At 40.6% G+C, this 21,257-nt stretch overlaps 1 protein-coding gene across 1 annotated transcript; it reads left to right on the plus strand.

Annotated features, from left to right (window-relative positions):
* The first annotated feature begins 396 nt into the window (after positions 1-396).
* LOC148543034 (trace amine-associated receptor 3-like) lies at positions 397-1,315 on the plus strand. Its single transcript, XM_088451911.1, is given in 2 exon segments — positions 397-1,029; positions 1,031-1,315. Coding segments are annotated over 2 exon segments (918 nt in total).
* Positions 1,316-21,257: the final 19,942 nt, after the last annotated feature.

A 21,257-nucleotide genomic window follows, 5' to 3' on the forward strand; every position in this document is an offset into this window, starting at 1 on the left:
TAGTATTTTATCTTTCAATTACATTGTGATCTTTTTACTTGTAGAAATGTATATACAGTAGATGAATCACTTTATATTAGGATCCTTTGGTTGTCATGTAAGGGTTTTATGTAACATCATACTCATCAATTCTGTAGAACCTAATTCTCTTATTCATGTAAAGTATTTTATTATGTATTTATTTGATTTAATTCCACTTTATTGTAATTCAATTATAATTTAATCTTAAACTTGATACATTTTCTTGTGTTCTCATTTTAGAACATCTTGAATCTTTGAGCAGCAGAAGAAACATATAGTAACATGGACACAACCTTTATTAATTCTGTGTGTTTGCAATATGTAAATGTCTCATTTTTCTGTCCAGCTGACAGGCCTCTTATTGTACGCCTTGGGATGTATATGTTTCTTGCTAGTTGTATAGTTATCACTGTCTTTGGGAATCTGGGTACCATCATTTCCATCAGTCATTTTAAAGAACTTTATTCCCCAACTTATTTTCTCATTCTTTCAATGAATGAGACTTCTACAGACTTCTTTCTTGGACTCATCATAATGCCATATAGCATGGTGAGATCTGTGGAGAGATGCTGGTATTTTGGAAAAATGGTTTGCAAAATCCATTACAGTTTTGATTTAATGCTTAGCATTATTTCTATTTTCCACCTCTGCTCTATTGCTATTGATAGGTTTTATGCTGTCTGTGACCCTCTCCATTACCCCAATAAAATAACAATATCTGTCATAAAGAAAATGATCTTTGTGTGTTGGTCTGTGCCGGCTATCTTTGCATTTGGAGTGGTTATAACAAATTCCCAAGTGTCTGGAATAGCTGGATATGAGATATTAGTGGAATGTTTTAGTTTATGTCCAATTACCTTCAACAAATTGTGGTCTATTATTATGTTTGTTGTATGTTTTTTTGCTCCTGGCTCAGTCATGGTTGGGATTTACGTCAAGATCTTTATAGTATCTCAAGGACATGCTAAAATCCTGAAACAGATAACAGGGAACATGGCAGATGAAATAACTGGTCAAGCAGAGAGACCGCAAGGCGGCAAAGCCACTGGGTATTGTCATGGGTGTGTTTATATTATGTTGGTTACCTATTTTTATAACAATTCTAATTGATCCATTTTTGAATTTTTCTACCCCTGAAGTATTGTCTGATGCCCTCAACTGGCTTGGATACATTAATTCCACATGTAATCCATTAATATACGGATTCTTCTATCCATGGTTTAGAAAAGCGTTGCGATATATCCTTTATGTCAAAATATGTGAAACAGATTCTTGTTTAGCAAATCTGTCTTAATACAACAAAATAAAAACAATAATATTTAAATCTGTTTAGAACAAAATAAATATTAATTTTCAAGGATTTTTTTTTCATTTATTGTAACATAAACCTCACAGGTCACCAATACAGCTAATCTCTATTATCATAAAATACTTAAAAGATAATAAATTGAAATACTTTAAAGAGAAGGAAGAGAGGGAAAATAAAAGCATGGTCACAAACTGGCACAGCATTTCTGGATACAGTATATTAGTAGATCTCTGGCTAAGGAAATGTTACAGTATCTCATTCTACATGATACAATATGACGAGTCTGTGATGATGTTCAGCAATCTATTTTTCCCTATGTGAATTATATGTTTGATTTGTATTCTCTTGATAAAAAGAGTAGGTTCTATAAACATCACATGTGTCGATGACTGAAGATAAATACCTGAACTGAGAAGAATAGAATGTATAGTATTTTATACACATGTCGCTGATTAAACAACTAGGGGGGTATTCCTGAAAGCTTGGAGAGAGATAAAATATGCCAACCAATCAGCTCCTAACTGTCATTTTTCAAACACAGCCTGTAAAGTTACAGTTAGGTACCGATTGGCTGGTACTTTATATCTGAGGGCCTAATTTATTTATCTCTCTGAGAGCTTCATTTATCAAACTTGTTATGATAAATGGTGCTCCAGCCAATCAGCTCCCAACTGTCATTTTTCAAACAGATGATTGCCCGTAGCACCATTTATCAAATGCAACGAGTTTTAAAACTCATTGATACTGTATATGAGGCCTATAATGTTATATCTAGCCAAGAAATCATGAATATAGTCTTCTCCCCAGTCTTTGGAGTCTATGTGTTAATAATGGTGGCGCTGCTGCGATTATTAATGATCCAAATCCCCGGGGATATTTTAAATTTTAATTAAATTATCCCGGATATAACCGCTGTGCAAGTTATATCCCCGGCATTTTGTAGAAGTCTTTCACTGAAGTGAAAGACTTCCCTGGGGGAAGCTGACACTGAGCAAGCGCACAGCATCAGCTTCCTGGACTGGCCGGGGGCTGCAGTGGGAGAGATCAAAAGATCTCTCTCCTGCAGCGGGAGCCCCCATAGGCAAACAGTAGTTTACACCATCTGAAGATGGTGTAAACTACTCGGGCTAAACTCTGAAAAGCATCGAATTTGGAGTATAGTACATAGGGGTCAGATCGTAGTCCCCATTGATAATAATGGGGACTGTAATCTGAAGTACTAATTAGTATGCCATTAGTACATAGGATCAATATATACAATTATGCAGAAACTGCAGTTTCTGCATAATTTTCTGTAAAAAACGGCTTAATACATAAGCCCCTTTGTCTGGCTATATTTGGTCTATCAGGGGTTGAAATATTACTGGGAGTTTTTTGTGATGTGGCCAGTTGTTATTTAACCAATCAAATGTTTAGGGTTTCTGAGTGTAGTTTGAGTTGTTATACTGGTTTGTTTCAGGGTAATAGAGGTCTTCAGTTTCTGGATATTCCTGCTCACCCGATATTTTGTTTTGCTGTTGGCTTTAATTGCAGGAAATAAGGGTAGCAATGTCTGTAGATTCTTAAGATGCTCTCCCCACCAATACATGGGTTGGGCCAATTTTACCCTACTGAGGTCAATGGCACCACCGGTCCTGAGGCCTTTTCTACGTGTCATTGGGAGTGGAGTTTGGATCGGAGGCATATTTAATGGTTGCAAGGTGTGCAGTGCAAAGGGGACCCTGGGTCCAGGGGGGGTCCACCGCACACCCTGCACCCATATGTTTTAATACTTATCCCTCCGAAGTCCCGCGTTGGTCTGTAGAGCTAGACAAAACACCTGAAAAATTGCTGCCGCGGCCATATTTCCGGTGTTGTGCGCATACACACTAGGGAAATCGCCAGAAAAATGGTGGGCGTGCCATTTACCTGGTGACCTGCACATGTGCTGTAGACTCTGGGCACACTACTACTGCTGCAGTGATGCGGCCAGCCGCCGGGAAGAGAGGAGGGGGCCCCAGATGGGGAATGCACACAGGCCCCTTCCTCTCTTAAGAGGCCTCTGGTTTGAATACATTAAAGTGTGTGATGGGCAGGCAGAAGCCCCCTATCTACCCCTGATTGGGGTGGTAAGCAGATAGTAACACTAGTGTTACTATTATTAATCAATAAAATAAATAAATAAAGCTGACCCTTTTCCCTTCCAATATGTCTCTGTGTGTTTATTTATTATATTTATAAGAGGTTTTGTTATTCTTACCTGCACAGAAAACTATAGACAGACATCAGACAATAGGGAGTTTAGCTACATGGAAACTATCAGCATGCCTTTGGATATTTTGTCTCCTTGTCTAATATAATTGAAGTGAGGTCTTTGTATGCATTTCAATTAGTGATACATGTTACCACTCAATTATGGCCTGTTATGTTATTGAATTTTTAAAATATAGACACATATGAGAGGTCATCAATCAAATGTACATACAATCAAATGTAGATGGACAAATTGTAAGCCAGATGTCATCAGTGACACATTTCATTCTAAAGAAAAAGATTATTCATGAAAATTACATGGCCCTATGACTTAGTGCATCTTTGAGCAATTACGGGAAATTCAGAGTTGTATGCATCTCCATGAAACCACCACTTACGGTTGATTTGACTGTGCCGCATAAGAGCTTGTTACTGGTTGTAGTAATAGACTAGGGGCCTGATTCAGAGCCACTCGCGAGCGGCTGTCCGCTCGCAAGTGGGTCGATGGTGTGCACTGTGCATGCGCACGACGGAGGGAGCTCCGTCGTGCGCATGCGCGAGACGCGACAAGCGAAGGACTTTCCGTTGCTCGTTGTGTCTGATCAAAAGGGGCATGCTGTTGATGTTGATTGACAGCACGCCCCCTTTGGTGGGCGTGCCGGGGGCGTGCCTCCCAGATGGGGGCGTTCCCAAGGGAACGCCTACCGTCAGAAGCCGGCCCCACTGACATCACTAGTGATGTCAGTGGGAGTGATTTGGGCTCTGATAGAGCCAAAATCACTCCGGGCCTTGCGGTTGAGAAACTCAACCACAGGCTTCGGCTCGCAGTGGCGATGGTCGCGATGGTCAAGACCATCGCGACCATCATCCTGCACGCTCGTATAGGCTGTGGGTGGTGACCCACAGCTATACGAGCGTCCAGGAGGACGCTCCATAATTATGGAGGTGGGCCCTGATTCACAGCGAGCGCTCTGGTCAGAGCGTCTGGCTCTGAATCAGGGCCTAGGTTCAAGGTGTAGCCTTGTGGGCCAAGGTGTGACAGAAATTACACAGAGCAGCCTTGAGGGCTGAGGTGCAACAGGAACAACATGGAGTGGCCTTGAGGGCCGAGGTGCGACAGTTACAACATGGAGTGGCCTTTAGGGCTGAGGTGCAACAGGAACAACACAGAGCGGCCTTGAGGGCTAAGGTGCGACCTTGAGGGCCGGGATGTGACAGGAACAAGATGACAGACAAGTGAACTGTGGTATGGCAGGAACACAGGCTGGATGCAGCGAGATAGAGAACACTGCAGACTTGAATCAGCTGCAAACAGACTGTCAAGGCTAGACTGGGCTGTGGTATGGAAATGCTGAGGACAGCGGAAAGGTAGGCCATGGCTGCAGAAGTCACTGCTCCAGGAAGTCCAATCAGTGAGGACGTGAGCCTGTGGAACCACAGCAGATGACTCACAGGCAAATACTGACCGGTTCAGGACACAGGAGGAATTCTCAGCACACTGGAACTGCAGAATGAGGTAAGACCACCTGTAACTCAGGCTTCTGAGCACAGGATAAACATACACTCCAGAAGTCAGACGATATCACCATCAGGAAGTGTAGGGCTGGCAGTAATTTATCAGAAGCAGGAACCTACCTAATGACAGTATAGTATGCAGCTGAGCTCGAAACACAAACTGACATGTAGGATTGCAGCAGTAAGCTGCACACAGTCAAAGAGTTCCAGCTACCAGCAAGAGCTGGAATTGGAATTAAGGCATGTTGCAGTGTCCCAGTCACCTAATACAACCTGGGACCAGCAACCAAGATGATCCTCTGTCGCAGATCATAACAAAGCTAAGTGCACTGAGGGCTTGTTGTGGGCATGTAGGTGGAATTGCATAGCTGTTTGCAACTCTGTATATGGCCAATGATCAGCGGAGGTTCCTACCTCTATTTCCCAGGGGGTCTGCCAGATCGCAATCCCACATATGCGCACAAATCAACATCCCTGCATTGGCTGCAGCCCTTAGTAATCAGATTTGGCTGCCATTATAGCAGTGAAGGATCCATGCCATGTTGCTCTTCCTGCACACCATTATTGCAGAATAGCTAGTGACCAGATCAATGGGAAGGTGGGAAGAGTCATGTTGGCATCAGGATATGAGGAGAGAACCTTGTTTCTTGCTGCCCTGTAAAATAGAGAAGTCTGAGATGTGATTCTCCCCACATCTCATGGATGGGACAGTCCTAATTGTGATAAACTAATTAAAGTCTACAGTCCTACAACTGTCCAAAATTATGTATGCATGACCTGAACACAAACTCTATAGTGCACATACATAAAAAAATAATTCACTGTCCATTAATTAATCAAGATGCATTATCCTTCCTGTAGTTTAAGACAAAAGGTACTCCCAACCAAGACAAGCCAGGATAGGAAATCCCAGTCTCTACAACACTATTATATTGCCCTAATGAACAGCATGCTAAACTGCACATTTACAATAGCCAAGCATGTTTTTTGCTTAGCAATGATCAACATCTTCACAGAAGTAGAATTATATAACAACTTGTTTATAAACTCCCTATTGGTAGATGTCAGATACACCTATGAATAATTAAAACAATAAAATAACAACATGCTGTATATAATAAAGTAATAATAAATGAAGACAAAACAACAATAATTGGTGTTTAGAAATTAGGTTTATTGATTATCAATAAAGTGGTGGTAGAAAAACGGGCAGCTATTCAATGACCACTTGACTTACATAAGATGACAGTCATGACTTGCAAGGTTCAACTATCCCTTTGACTATGACAACTAAGAAGTATCTAACACTTGTACCAATACAGGTTAGGCCCTTTTTCAGCCAAATGGTGTAGTTGATCCCAGTAGGGTGTAAATAGTCTACCCTATGTATTGAAGGGATGTGCACCTCTAACTGCAGCAATATGGCCACTGCACTGCTACTCTTCCTGCCATGCAGGCTTCTCAGAAAAGAACCAAGTTCACCAATATGCCTGAACTAAACTGTCCAGCTCCTGAAAAACACAGACTAAAAAACAAAAAGTCACCTTCTTCAGGCAAATTAACTCCATCCCTATGGAAAAGATGGGAACCTTTAAAACGAATGAATGGATGATTCACCACAAAACCACTCAAGTCCAAAACATATTGGGAAACCCAGAAATTCACCATAAGCCATGCCCTTTCCATGAAAGGTCCTCCAAAGCAGTAAGGAAGTATAGCAATAAAAACATTTGACAATCAGGACACATTTCTACCACCCTAGCTAAGTCAAGGACCATGCTGTGATGAAGGGCCAGCAATGACCTAAAACCCAGGCCTTTCCCATCCAGACGGACCACTAAAACATGTGGAAGCCTAAAGGCAATGCACAATGTAACAACAGAGGTAAAAAAGACTCCAACCTCATACTGTGAACACCTAACTATCGTATACAAACCACAGCATTGAATTGTGAGGTATTAGAGGCATATGGGGACCTACAGTAGCTGTCCAATAAATAAAAAAATGGCCCAAAATCATATAGGTCTGCTGTCAGATCTTCTGCCTATAATAAATAATAAATTAATTCATAAGGAATTACCCAACTAAAATACTTAGCAACAACTAAGAAAACAGAAAATAGAGTGCAGGTAGGCGCATAACTTGACTTGAGACATTCCTTTTTGGGCTTTTACTTTTTTTGCCAATTATGCACCAGTTCAGGGTAAAATTAGGGGAAAATCCCTCAAAGCCCCAAAAGGAATGGTGACAAGCAGCTGGAGCTCTCACTTTACAGACAAAAGCCCCAAAAATGATTAAAAATTTTGCCCAATTGAAAATGTACTATAACAGGTGATATAATTTGAAAAGAAACCAAATTGAGAACCATGGACAAAGGACCCATGACTGGACGGACTAAGAAGGAACACAAATGTATTGATTGTAGGAGTTAGATTTCCAGCAACCGAGAGCTTTGATTTCAGCCACTGAAAGCCCAGCCGACATTAGAAATGTGGTGGCTCCAATAAGAATAGAATGGGTATAGTATTAAGCTAAGGACAACTAGAACAACAGGATGCAGTACTGAAAGACTCATCGAAACTGGTGTTCAGTCAGATAGAGATCCATCGGCATGCACCAACCAAGCTGCTCTGACATTAGGGTGGGTGGCTAAGTAATCTCATGCCTAACCCACAGTAAAAATGTAACATTAGGAAATAGTGACAAAGACACCTGCCCAGCTGCTCAGTCTTTGAATGCCAAATACTGCACCAATTTGCTAATGTGAAAAGCCCAGTGAAGGGCCAAAACCAAATCAGAAAAAGCATCTCAGGGGGAAAAGAAAAAACATTATGAAAGGCCAACATTAACTGAAATAAGAACTCTGTACAAATATTGACTATCAGTTGTCAATGGTGGGAGTCACTGTAGCACAAGCTTTATGAACCTTCTGTATCAGAAAGCTCTTAGTAATATACCTGTGACCATACAAGCCAAGAAAGAAGGAAAGTCCAGCAAGTGTTTGGTGATCAAAGCCCTAGACTACATGGCAAAAAACAAGCTCCACACAAAAGATAGAAGCAAGTGATAGTTGGACATACCTCCAAATTGGCTACCTAAAAGAAAACACTTCTACTGAGCTTAAGAATCCTGATAGTTGTGAAACATTCCAGGAGTGACCGAGCAGTTCACTAACCCCTAGAATCCAGCCTGACTATCTGCCAACAATGAAAAGGATACATGTCAACTAATACAGCTGCATCTCTAAATCTGCCACTTTGGAATCTAGATAATACATAAGCAATGACATTATTAACATGGGAACATGTTGGGCTGAGAAGGAGAAATTAAGCAACAAGCAGTGCAAAATCAAGTGCAAAACCAAAAGCAAATGGATCATAGGCACTGTTGGCCCCAAAATACTATGGTTTTGTTCCACAAGCACTTGTTCTATAGCTCAAGGGCAACAGCTATCAGAAATAGCAAACAAAAAGTATGGTGGTCGCTCACATTAACTTAATGACATTGCACAGGTGCTTGTAAAGGGTGGGGTTTACACTGAGCTACAGAAAAAAACCCAATACCTCTGAATTTCTATTATCATGTAGGATTCAAGTATTTTTGTTGATTTTGCTGCAGTGTGCTGGAGGGAAAATCCCTTTTATTCTGTAGCTATCAGAAATAGCTCACGAAGCAGCAAATTCTTTGTGAAGACCTCAGAAACCCACTTGGGAGCCAAGGAGCAGTGCTCCAAGAGCCCCGTAAATAACCTCCAAACCCCATGGAACTGCCACATCTGTGAAAAGCTAGAAGAAAATCTGACTGTGACAAAGGTGAGAAGGCAAAAGTTAGACCCTATTGGGAATCGGTATGAGATGCCGGCACTGGGATCCCGCCTGTTAGAATCCCGACACCGGCATCTCGAAAAGGATAACATACTGACACTTGTTGGTCAGTATGCTAACCCTTCCCATCTCCCTACCTTAACCCTAACTGCACCTCTTTGGTGCCTATCCCTAACCTCCCCACTAGTGCCTGAACCTAACCTCCCCCTCCCCAGGCCTAACCTTTCCCCCTAGTGGCTAGCCATAAACCTAACACCCCTTAACCCTCCAATACTTACATTCAGTATCCCGTCAGTCAGGATGCGGGTGCCAGGCTACTGACCAGCATCGGAGTTTCGGTTCCGGTAATAAGAGCATTGGCATCCAGACTGCCGGGATGCCAAATGCATATCCCCTATTGAACAGTTGGAAAAAGGTATCCCAAATCCTGAGATCCCTCTGGATCTCAGAAGACAGCCTTATAAAATATTGGAGCTTATGAATGCCACTAAAGGAGCACTCAAGTTTGCGGCCAAAAAAGCTGAGAATGGGTGCAAAATTTCAGTACCAGCAGGGAATGCGTCTAATGCAAGGTTTCCTTACCTACAACTAGCACTGAAACAATTACATCACACAACTTGTATACCTTATCTTCTGGCAAATGACAACAATCTTGATCATGAGATATAATAGCCATGTTGAAGGACCCTCAGTCTTGTCATACCACAACCTGTGAAGCACTACAGTACACAATGAACTACATTGCCCAGGGCACTTCCACTCTCTCACTACTACTACTGCTACCAGGACCACTGAAAGTTGATGCTCAAGAAAGAGGAGGTAGAATCCTGGACCCCTGTACCACAAAAACCCATAGTGGATCCACCGACAGACGCCAACCCGACAGTGGCATTGTTATTGCCAAGTCCAGCCACTGACAATGACAAGTATCCTATGAAAAATCCTCCACCACAGTAGCTCAAACAGCAGTGGAAGAGGGCAGGGTCCCTCCCTGAAACTGGGGCTGGAGGAGGAGAGAGAGATAAAGGAGCAGAGAAGTGCTAGCCAAATGCCTCCCTTAATTGCTCAACTAACAGCACCAATTGCACCTACTGTAAACCGATGCCACTGATGAGATGCAGATGGAGGATGGTGCAGGAACAGTATTGGATTATGCCATCAATATGGGTATGAAGGCACCCACCAACTAAAACCAGCAGACCTGAAATAGCAGATACATTCATAGAGGGTGCAACACCACCCCCAGAGTGTGAGCCCACAACTCCTTAGGATGGTCCTGAGCCTGAGTCCTCTAGTGCACAAAGTACAGTAAAAGTGTCCTTATGGAAACCCTCCCTTTGTGCATCCATGCCTTGTATGCGGCAGAAGGCCAGATGCCATCATAGGTTCTATCCACTAACTGTCTGTGGACCATTGGGTGGATTCCTGATTGTCTGCTTCCCTAAAGTAGTGTCCCTGAGCTTAAACCTGACCAACCTGGCTGGTTCATTTGTCACAATCAGCAGGTCCACATATACTTCAATCTGAAATCACTTACATGGATTTACTTACTGTGAATAACATGATTCAACTTTCACCATTAAGGGTTCATTAAAAGTAGCCTTTCACACATGATTAATTTTCAAACAATAATGGCACATATGTATGTAGCATAGACCTTAGCAATCCTACAGATGTGTAGGGACCTGCAAAGAATGTCAGAAAGCATGATAAGATTAAGGAGTGCAAAATTATCAAAGACAAAAAATGATTACATAAATGGACACACAGATTAATATGCAAATGATTACATAAAGGGCACACAGATTAATATGCAAAATAATTTCATGAAATCAAATGGAATAGAAACAGAACAACTCACTTCTAAAAAAAATATGAAAAACTGGACCAATCTAGTCTGCACAGACTTCTCCAAAAGATTGAACAAACATTGCTGGTTTAGATCCATCTTTATGCTAGTGTATGAAGGGATTTCCAAAGCCCCCACCTTCTGGTTAAATCTCAGTGCCAAATATTAATGAATGCTGTTACTCACACACCTTCTTCAGTCAGAATGACAAAGGGCAGTTTTTGAAATAATTACTGTTAGGAGTTGCCACTGGGTCAGGTCTAGTGGGTCCCGGACATTGCTATGTGACCGGTACACAGCAAAACGCCAGCCACAATGGCCAATTATCCTGACAGTTCTAGGTAACCAGGACTTCCTTCAGCATCACTGTCTGTTGGTCCTGGCTGGTACTAACAGCATGTACTCTCTTTTTGTATCTGCAGCTACATCAGCTGCAGTAAAATTAATTGCAAAGGACCTGTCTCTGTTCTGGGATTCTGATTGGCTCCCTGAATAGTTAAAGCATAGTCTGGGCCTTGGCTCATTGTTAGTTATAGCTTCTATCTTGCCAGATATCACTTGCCTTGATGCAGTGTTCTAATAGTTTTCTGTTAGTTTTTGCCAGCCATTCTTGCATTTCTACTTGTCTGCCCACCAAATGCCGCCACATGTCAAAAATGCTGTGGCTTGGGAGGGGGGGGGTGGCTGCACATGCGCAAGTACATTCCGAGCATGTAACTGCAGAGAATTAGCTTGGAGATCGTGTCAGCACTGCAGTAAATCTGCATAACTATCAGAGTACAGTATGTGTACAGGAGCAGTATCCCTGATGGGATTCATTAAATTAAACCATGCAGAGAATTACAGCACATGGAAATTTGCAATTAAAATGTTATAAAAGTGTAAGAGGTTGTGAAAAGTTACAGTTGACTCAGATGATATTCTGAACCCAGATGATATAGAAAGAGGCATGGGAATGATAGGCTTAAGTGCTGAACAGCACATTTATTCTATCATACATGGAAAAATTGGGAAAATGTCAGCTAAAGACATGTGGACAGTAATACAGGCAGTGTATAAGGATGGGGGTCTGATGAGAAGAAGGTGTGTATTGTAGAATACCAAATTCAGTAAATGCACAAGTATAAGTAAGTACTGTACATTGACAAAATGATGTCCATAACCCTGCAGTTAATGTCTGTAGGAGTCCAAGTTGATGATGAAGAGATTGCTATGGCAATGCTACAGAACTTTACACCTGATTTTGACTTTCTGGTTAGAAGCAAACAGAGCCAGGCTAACTACAGAAATTGTCAGAACAAAGCAAAGCTGTTGCAGTTCCTAGAAAGTGTGCCAGCTGAATTGAATGCTGAGAATACTGCATTACACACTAAAAGTGAGAAAACCTGAAAATTCAAGTACAAATGTTATATGCAAATGTGTCCTCACTCATCTAACCTCAATATGCCTTGCAGCATGATATGCCTGGTGTGAGTGTCCAATGCAACTTTGCTAGCACGGGCATATTTTGTTGCTGAAAATGCATCTACAGTAAGGCACAATGAGATGCAACTAGGAAGCACCAGGAGATTGTGCTGATTAATTTCATATTTGACATGTGTATATCTGTGTGTGACTGAGACTGTAAATTAAACTTGGAGTTGAAAAAAGCTTTGGCCACTGCATCGTAGCAATTTGCATGCTAATTGAGAGGCTCAATCACACACAGATATCCAAGTGTCACTTATCAAATTAATCGGCACAATCTCCCAGTGCATCCTAGGCACATTGCATTGCAACTTAGACACATTTTCTGCAAAATAAAAGATACAAAAAAGATGCCCAGAGCTGGCAGAGTCCCACGGGACCAGGTGTACAGAGAGGGACTGTTTGGCGCGACTTCAACAAAGACAAATGAGGACACATCTGTATGTCATAAAATAGGTCACAAAGCATCTCAATATAAGCTAAACATTGTGAATGTTATGGAAATAAAAAGTTCAACGGCAAAAATGCATCAGCTGTGAGTGTCACAGACATCCGCAGAAAAGATTTTTGGTATAGTAACTCAAGTGTCACTAGACATTTCATCTGCAAAGAAGAGTGATTCACTATATTAAACATGTGTAATACTATAACAGTTAAAGAAATAGAAAATGACATGCTTACAGCTAAAAAGTTGGGGCAGTCACTAACCACTTGAAAATAGTGAATAAAACCAAAATAACAAAAATCCAAGATGTGCTTTATGCACCAGAAATGGGAACAAATCTCATAGCCATCAGTGTCCTAGAACAAAGAGGTTATAGAGTCCAGTTTGCAAAAGGAAAGGGCATTGTATACAACAAATAAGGGACTGTAATAGTAACAGGTTCCTGGTGCAGTCAATTATATGTCATTGTCACAAAACAGTGATATGCGATGATATGCGATGATGACGTCTGACTCACTGTATATGGAGCTCTGGCACAGAAAATTAGGTCACCTTGGATATAACAGCATCCAAAAACGACTAAACCCTGTGTTGTTGGCACCGGTCGGGCACCCCATGTTACTGCCCTGCAGATACTTCATAAAATTCATCAATGATTTCACTAGATTTACAGACATTTATTTCATCAAAGAAAAGAGTGAAGTTATAAGAAGTTTGCAGACTACAAGAAATTAGTAGAAAATCAAACCAGTCACAGGGCCTGATTCATAACGGATCCCAAGTATGAATGCAATAGCAATTCTGCAAACAGTCCCACTGCGATTATATGCTAATCCGCTGCTATCGCTATGCCGTCGCAGCACAACATAAGGACACACATCACACACATCCATAATACTTAGCAAGACTGCGAAACCATCGGTAACATCGAGTACAATCGTAGCCACAGGCACGCTTGCACAAGATCTGACCTTACTCAGGAATTGCTAACCTCATTGAGCGCACTGAGTACTCGAGCTGGGTATGGCATGGCAGTGCCTAATTTATGCACGCCCCTGCAATGACGTTCAAATGCACTGGCACGCCTGTGTTTCACCGACCACCCCGTCACCTCCCACAAATGGCATTTCCTGTCACTCACTTTACGATGGGTCTGCGTAGTCACTGCGATCACAGTCCAGCTCACAGTGGCTGGTTCACGCATGCGCACTACAATGCATATGCATACTATGAATACCTAATGATCTATACACCCTAAATGTCGCTTTTCAGCATTATAAGTCGCACAAGAAATAATTGCTTTCCAGACTTTGCTTGTGGTTCCAAAGCACAAAAAGATATTATTCACGAAATAGCAGATAGTTACACGCTGTGATCTAAATACAATTAGCGCAAACAAATTATACAATCACAAGGTACTGTCGAATACATACGCATGCGCTCTGAATCCAGATTCCCGGCATCAACTATGAAACCTCCCTCAACAGCAAAGAAAGATGACTAACTAGCAGATCCAGGGTGCTTGCATATAAAAAAAACAAAAAAGGTTTTCGCCAGCACTCAGTATGATATCAGCAATAGGACATGAAAAACTACATGGTGGTAGATAATTCAGAGATCTTAGTTGCATATGTTTGCAAAAATATGTATAAGCCTCCAGGCCATGTCACGGCGTCTCTGATACTGGAGGTATCTAATTCTAAGTCAAAATCTGGGGCGCGGAACCCCAAACAGCAAGCAAAGGTCAGACACCCCATGGTAGCTCACCAGTGAAAAACTAAAAGTGTTAGTAAGTGTTAATAATAATAATAATAATAATAATAATAATAATAATAATAAATTAAAAGCTATGTGTTAGGGGGTGATACACTAGTGAAGGGTGTAATTAAAATGCTAAATAAAGTAGTGTTAGTAAAAATAAGTATTAATACAGTGCTAAATAGAGTTCTAGTGTGCCACCCCAAAAGCGGTCCAGCCATACTAACCCAAGGAGCACCGCGCTACAAACTCATCCCCAAAAATAACATACAATCAAGGGCATATATTTACCCAATGTAAGGCTACATGATAATGGCACATGTATAAACATATCTAAAAATGAGAGCCAGGGATGAGTTTGTTTATTTAGCATTTTAATTACACCCTTCACTAGTGTATCACCCCCTAACACATAGCTTTTGATTTATTATTATTATTATTATTATTATTATTATTATTATTAACACTTACTAACACTTTTAGTTTTTCACTGGTGTGCTACCCTGGGGTGTCTGGCCTTTGCTGGCTTTTTGGGGTTCCGCGCCCCAGACTTTGAAATTTTTGCAAACTTATGCAACTTAGATCTCTGATTTATCTACCACCAAGTAGTTTTTCATGTTTTATTGCTGATATCATACTGAGTGCTGGGTGAAACCTTTTTTGTTTTTTGTATAGACTAACCCCTCCCTTTCATGCACCTGAGTGATATTACTAAGATGATTGAGCAGCTACCAATATGCATTGCTTGCAAATAAACCCTTGCAGAGATAGGCAATGCAATAGAACAAGTTGGCATAATCCCATTGGTTCTTCTTCCTAGTTCTTCTGTTACAATACAGTTCATAGGTCAGTTTGCATTGTAATAGTTCAGCCTCCAACAGTTCTTTGTGTCCGTTTTCCCACTGAAGAACAAGTTTAAACTGGCTACATTACAGAGTACATTTCTATGCCTAACTCTCTATGATCCATAATTTGCAGACGCATGTTGCGATTTCCTCGCCCATGGAACCGGAAATCTGCAAATAAACATTGGTTCAGAATGGCACCAAACATGGTCTGCTTATCATGTACTAAACCTGAGATCTTAAATACAGTCGCTTTATTACATAATTAGTAATGAATAAAACCTTGGATATTAACCATAATGCTAGGGAACTTCCTATGTAAGTGTGCAATGTGTAAGTGTAAGGATATTAGTAAAAGACACTAGTTAGCGTTGTGCATCTATGTGTTTGTGGACTACACCGTGGTACATGTTTTGCAGGATTGTTCATATTATAGGTTTTAGTAAATGTATGTATTTATATAATGAGGACTTTTAATAGTGTTGTATTGCATGGGAATCGCACGACGCTAAATAATAACATCGCCGTATGTACTGATATTGTGTGAGATTCGCTAAAATGGCATTGTGCAGATTTTAATTTTAACACATTCTATCTCAGCCAATTATCTGGCTTCGACAATGCGCAGAACACAACAATTGGCCGATTTTGTGTGTAATTGCAGTTGCAATCCTTGCTGAATCAGGCCCACAAACTGTAATGGGTATATTTACTAAAGTGAGAGTTTTTAGAAGTGGAGATGTTGCCCATAGCATACACACCAGAATAGTGTCATTAAACATGGAAGAATCCTGCTGATGTCCTTACCAAGAAATATGGGCTAGAATTAATTGAAATGTTAATATATTTCTTCTTGTCTTACACTATATTTTTTACAGGTTGCTGCAATGGGTTGGGTACTGGATGGCGGCGCTCGGGATCTCGGCGGTCAAAATCCCGACACCAGCATCCCGATAGGGTCAGAATATCAACACCAGTTGGTAGGTATTCTAACCCCTCCTCTCCCTACCACTAACCCTCCCTCTCTGGTGCCTAAACCTAACCTCCCCCTAATGCCTAAACCTAACCTCCACCTCCCCACACCCTAAACCTAACCCTCCCCCTAGTGCCTACCCCTAACCCTCCCCCCTAACCCTGTTACTTACCTTTGGGATGCCGGTGGTCGCGATGCCGACCCCGGGATTCTGAAAGGTATTCTAAGCTCTGGCATCCCATGTGCCGGGATAATGACTATATCCTGCTGCAATAATGCTGACAGTAAGAAGTGTTTGTGTAACATGGAGAAGCTTGCAGCAAGGGGAGTGATGAATTATGGATTGTGCTGCTGCACTGTCTCCATGTTGCTCCTTTAGGAAAACATTTGATCTTTATCAAGTGGGCTGCCGGTTTGGATTTTTGTGCATGCAAAGAACCATCTTGTCACTGTGTATGAACACCACAGTGGGACTGCTATTATACCTCCACATCATCCATATACCAAGTGTACTATATGTAACTGTGACTGTCAGTCCAGCTGTATAGACATATTACTAATTAATTAGTAATATAATATTAGTAACTGTCAGTCCGGCTGTACAGACATTTATTACTAATAAAAAAGTCTTGGGCTACCTAATATATTTGATGATTCTCCTGGTGTATACTATTTACTCTGTGTAACACCAACAAATAGTACACACATATCCAATTCCATTCCTCCCCCTTTAACTTTTTTTTATTGCCCTCCTTTCCCTCCTCTAAATAATATGAACATTTCGTCCACCTTTATTGATTACTCCCAAAATAGAAATCCTATACAAATGAAAAAAAAAAGAAACACTAATTAATGGCTGCATTTTCTGTTCTGTTTTATTTAAATAATCCAATATTTTGGGCTATATTCAACAGTTGTATTTCATGCATTCAGTTTTTTTAAACTATTAAATAAAGAGCTTAAAAAAAACTGCAAGTGAGTGAAGACTGTGAGTAATGTATTTAATGTTTCCTAGGAGTTACCAGGCAGTCTGTAGGGGAAAGTTTCACTGTATAAAATGCTGTTTCCCAGACATCTCTCACTTCATTAGAAGCTTGAGCCGGAGGATCTTCAAATAAACTGAATTCAACATTTTTAAAAAATTATAAAAAAAGGTAGGTAAATAAATATTGATATTGTCCCTCATTTATGATTGCAATAGCAGCCACCATAGGTTTCTATGGGAGCTGCTAGTTATGAGATTTACCAAGTTTTGCTCCAGTATTTAATGCCATTGTAGCCTATATACTGAAGATTCCATATTTATCATGAGAGGGATCTGTAGGCTTGCTCATGCATGTGTGGTTTGCTGACATAAATAAACTGTAGTGCGACCAGAACCTGAATGAGAATATATAGTTATCGCATTAGCAATCACTTTACTTTTATATATTACAGGGAGGGTCTCCTATCAGAGCTTCTGTCCTTGGACGTGTTTAATGGTACATCCCTGTGATACTGTAAATAATTTCTCATTGCCACAGTATGCGGCAAAAGCAAATTATATTTATTAGGTCTAAAACCTGATATTTATTAAATATACCCCATGCTGTAGAAAGCAAATAAAATGCCAGTATACCATCTGCTAACATGTCTACGGTTTGATCGTCCTTTCACATCTTAAGCAAACACATATATCTAGCCCGTACTCTGGATTTGTAAATAGACATATCGTACTGTGTATGTGTACAAAGAATAATGCCCACATTACAAGCAACATTATTGCAAGTGCTTGAAAAACATGCACCATAGATACAGTATCTGCTACAGTGTGCAGCTTTTCTGCAGTAAACAATAGTTTAAGACCTAAGTACATGTAAGAGGACTCTAAGGGCCTAATTCAGAGATGTACGCAAACCCAGTGGTTTAGAGTAATAGAATAGAATAAATACTTTATTGTCATTGTAAAATAATAAATAAATAAATTACATTCCAGAACTTCTACATCTTCAGTACAACAGAATACGAGCATAACAAGAGATCTATTTGCCACGGTTCAGATTCACTATAAAAATAACTGATAGAATTTTTTAAACCTTACGTACATCTCCGATGTTTGTCAATCTACACATGTGCAAGCTCTGTGCTGCGCATGCTCAAATCTCTATCTTTCCCTATGTCACAGTTTGATTGAAATGCTGCGATCGTTTGGCGACAGCCTGCATCCCAGGAAACAGGGGAGTGCAGGGGCATTTTTAGAGAGGAGGGGGCCTGTGTGCAGTCTCCAACACGGGCCCCCTCCTCCCTGTCCGGCGGCTGGCAGCACACTGAGCTGTGCGCGGCCAGCTCTGGAGTTATAGACTCTTGGCACTAGAGTGCGCCCTGAGTCTATATGCACTGGTCACCGGGAAAATGGCCACAATGGCCATTTTCCAGTCGATTTTACAGCGCCGGACCCCCGCGCCGACGTGGGACTCTGGAGAGGTAAGTAATACTATGGGTGAACGGTGTGTGGTGCTGGGCCCCCCTGGACCCAGGGGCCCGTGTTCCCCGCACACCCTGCTCCCATTATAGATACAAACCTGGGGAGTGTCAGCTCCATTTTCTGCATGTGTTGATGACATTAGCTGCGTCCTTGGAGGCAGTTTGACTGGACCCGGCAGCGTGAAAACATCGTCCATCCTGAGTAACCTGAGGGTTACTCAGATGGCCAAAGTTCACGCAGATGATCTCATGCCGCATCTTCGGACACAGCAGGGGATCACAGTGGGCCTCTTTCAACTACAGACACCTCCTGCTACTTTTACATATTTTCACATCCAAAGATGCATCTGCTGTGCATTTATCCTCCATTTCTGAATCAGGCTCTAAAGCCCCTTCAATATGAAATTGTTCTTGTCACTTTATGTAGTTTTGTAGTCTATAGTAAAATAACTGATATGATCACTAACTTAGCAAATGGAAAAAAGCTCTTTTGCCAGACAAAAATGTAGGTTATCACTAGCAGAAGGGCTTGTTTGAACTTTGCCTTAGAGTTTAGTAATGTGGGTTTCCATTCACAATAAACTTGTTATTATCAACAAATACACTACTGACATAAGCAGAGTTTTAGGGGGCGGTGGTGCCTGGACTGCACACCCTAGTTTTATACACAATCAGAGATGCTACCATGCTGAGACTGGTTGTGCCATGCAGAAAAATGAAAATGCAGGTGCACGCTCTAAGCACTGATAATTGCTAATCACTGATTATCGCTGATAATACTGATAATCAAAACATGTTTAATAAACTCTAACAAATAACATGGAGTGCAAATAAGGTTCTTAGTAGGTTTTTATTCAAAAATGTATGCTCAACTACCATGTCAAGGGGAACCTCATCAGATGGGTCCTTAACATTCATAAATTTATCCGGGACTAACAGAAAAGAACGATAAAAAAAAAAAATGCTTTATTCTTACTTTATTCTCGGCGTAAAGATCTCCTGTTTCATTCAATCATTAAAGTGTATTGGCACCGTATAGACAAAATATACAAATGCAGCAGCACTGACTTGCAGATCCTGTGGATTTTGTGGTGCATGGCACGGGGGTAATTTACAAATGAAACTCCTGACAAGACAAAAGGCCAGCACACAGTGTAGTAATAAAGAGATAGATTTATTAAATGAATTCCATGTTCAGTAAACCAAATATACCAAGAAAAGAAAATACAGCGGCTGTTTTAATCCTCCTGTGATCTTTATCAAGGTTTGTCTCAGGATATTTATGCATTTGTATCTTACTGATCGATGAATTTCTTGTACTGATTGTTACCCTAAAATCCAAGTTTCCATAATTGCATATGAATACAAAGTATTCTATATATATAGTCAATAATTACTGCCATATATTCTACGCATGCCTTTACTTATTCATTGGTTGAGACACACCAACTACCCTGCTCATATATGGTACCGTAAATTTTAAAATAGTATATATATATATATATATATATATAGATATATATATATATATATAGAGTTCTAGTCATCATTATTAAAATGCTCCAGATGTTTTCTCCAGCAGAATACACTACTTGCTAATATGAGATTTATAATGGACCAGTGGATGCTGAGAGGCGCGCAAGATTTAGATGAATAAAATAAACAACACATGGCGAAAAAATTAACGTAAGTAATTCAAATAATTTATTCTATTTCAGTGTTCATATTAGAATATACTCAATGAAGAACAGAGAGAAATTTGTATTATTTTGCAAATTTTAGGAATCGCCCTTAGTTAGCAAGCTCTAGGATTCCTGTGTACATACATAGATGTTGTATGTAAATCACAAACACACACATTTATAAATCCTCCAATATTCTCTGATCTAGGATGGATGAACATATCGCGTTTGATACTAAGGGTTCTATTTACTACAATCCGCATTTAAATGCAGATTGTAGTGTGATATTACCCACTGAATTCGCATTGCCAATATCACAGGGATTTACTAACAATCCCTTGCAGGGACAGAGCTTGCGATAAAGCTCTGTCCCTGCAAATCCTCTCCACACACTTATCACTGTATTTTTCGCAAAAAATATAACGACAAGTGCCTGCGCATGCGCCGACCTGCTGGCAGTGATTAGCGTGTGGTCTGTTTAGACCACACAGCTGATCACTGGGGCCAGCTCAAGGCTCTGATCTGCCTGTTAGAGCAGAGGAGTCCGGTAACCGGGGGAGACCCTGGATAACGCCACCTCCAGGTATTTTTTCACGATTGATTTTTAGTAACTTGCAGACAGATCGCATTTCCCATTACAATTATGGCAAATGCGATCTGATTACTAAAAATATGTGATAATTAGGGCTTGGAGTAGAATTTTACGAATTCTACTCCTATTGCACTTTAGGAAGTTTAGGTGAAACTGAAATAATGTGAAAAGGGTGTGAAAACACCTTTTTTCACTTTATTTTAGTAAAAATAATTATAATAAATAGAGACCTAAGTTTTTTCTTCCTTGTGTTCCTTGCAGTAATCTGAAAACTTTATAAAG

The sequence above is a fragment of the Taudactylus pleione genome, unplaced genomic scaffold (genome assembly GCF_031769625.1).
Source record: "Taudactylus pleione unplaced genomic scaffold, aTauple2 ptg000006l, whole genome shotgun sequence".
In the NCBI taxonomy this organism is placed as follows: Eukaryota; Metazoa; Chordata; class Amphibia; order Anura; family Myobatrachidae; genus Taudactylus; species Taudactylus pleione.